This window comes from Choloepus didactylus, chromosome 4 (genome assembly GCF_015220235.1).
Source record: "Choloepus didactylus isolate mChoDid1 chromosome 4, mChoDid1.pri, whole genome shotgun sequence".
In the NCBI taxonomy this organism is placed as follows: Eukaryota; Metazoa; Chordata; class Mammalia; order Pilosa; family Megalonychidae; genus Choloepus; species Choloepus didactylus.
In genome coordinates, this window is record NC_051310.1 from 181,066,266 (window position 1) to 181,067,454 (window position 1,189).

Consider the following 1,189-nt stretch of genomic DNA (forward strand, 5'->3'; position numbering starts at 1 on the left):
AAATTGTCCAATGCCAAAGACAAGGACAGAGTTCTGAAAACTGCAAGAGAAAAGCAACAAGGTATGTATAAGGGAATCCCAGGAAGATTAAATACTGATTTCTAATCAGAAACCATAGGGGCAAGAAGACAGTTGTAAAAAATATTTAAAGTGCTGAAAGAAAACAATTACCAACCAAGAATTTTATATCCAGCAAAACTTTATATCAAAAATCAGGGAGGGAGGACCAGGGAGCGGAAGAGAACAGGGTGTCTCGGTGAGGTTGGGTGCCGATTTGGCAGTGAATACGGGCACAGCAAGAGCCCAAACCCCGACTCTGGGAGAGGCCAACACAGACTGAAGGACTTGTGGTTCCCGGGTAGTCGCCGCCGTCGCTGTGTCTGCCGTCGCCGCTGCCACCGCTGCCTGCGCGGCCGACACCGGAGGATACGGCCTTGAGAAGCCTCCGGGCCTAGGCGCGGCCCGCGGAGCCCTAAGTGTTGCCACCAGTGCTGCTGTGAGTAATACGAGTGTCCTCTTCATAGTCGTTTACAGATTAAAATGGAGGAAATATCGTTGGCTAACCTGGATACTAACAAGCTAGAGGCCATCGCTCAGGAGATATACGTAGACCTGATAGAGGATTCTTGTTTGGGATTCTGCTTTGAGGTGCATCGGGCAGTCAAGTGTGGCTACTTCTACCTGGAGTTCGCAGACACTGGTAGCGTAAAGGATTTTGGCATTCAGCCAGTGGAAGATAAAGGAGCTTGCCGCCTCCCGCTTTGCTCCCTTCCTGGAGAACCAGGGAATGGGCCTGATCAGCAGCTGCAGCGCTCACCTCCGGAATTCCAGTAGCTGTAACATGAGAGAGTCAGAGAATGATCAGGACAATAAGTTGATACTGGTCCTGTTGCTTCGAGAAGTAAGCTAAGTAGAAAAAAAAAAAAAAAATGAGACGAAAATCCCAATTTCCCTTGAAGATCCTAGCCTTTAAAAACGCAAAATGAAGAATTTAACAATTTGGATCCTTTGTAAGTGTATTACTTGGGGCCAGTTCTGAAACCCTGGGCAGGAGATCTGCAGAGCCCTAGGGCTTATTTCTAAACAAGCCAGGATGTGCACAAAGTCTCTTTGCTGGCCCCAGTGCACAAATGAGCAGCTGTGTGTCTAGCATATAAAATCTTTTGGTTCCTCGGTCTTTAGACCCGCC

The 1,189-nt window shown here is 48.1% G+C and overlaps 1 protein-coding gene across 1 annotated transcript; it reads left to right on the plus strand.

The window, feature by feature from the left end:
* Nucleotides 1-283: 283 nt before the first annotated feature.
* On the plus strand, nt 284-919 carry LOC119532464 (ataxin-7-like protein 3B). The gene has a single exon (XM_037834916.1). It carries the CDS (start codon nt 541-543, stop codon nt 832-834), a length of 294 nt encoding a protein of 97 aa, XP_037690844.1. The 5' UTR covers nt 284-540; the 3' UTR covers nt 835-919.
* Nucleotides 920-1,189: the final 270 nt, after the last annotated feature.

Coding starts and splice junctions, on each gene's coding strand:
- LOC119532464 (XM_037834916.1), top strand. CDS start 541: ATGGAGGAAATATCGTTGGCTAACCTGGATACTAACAAGCTAGAGGCC.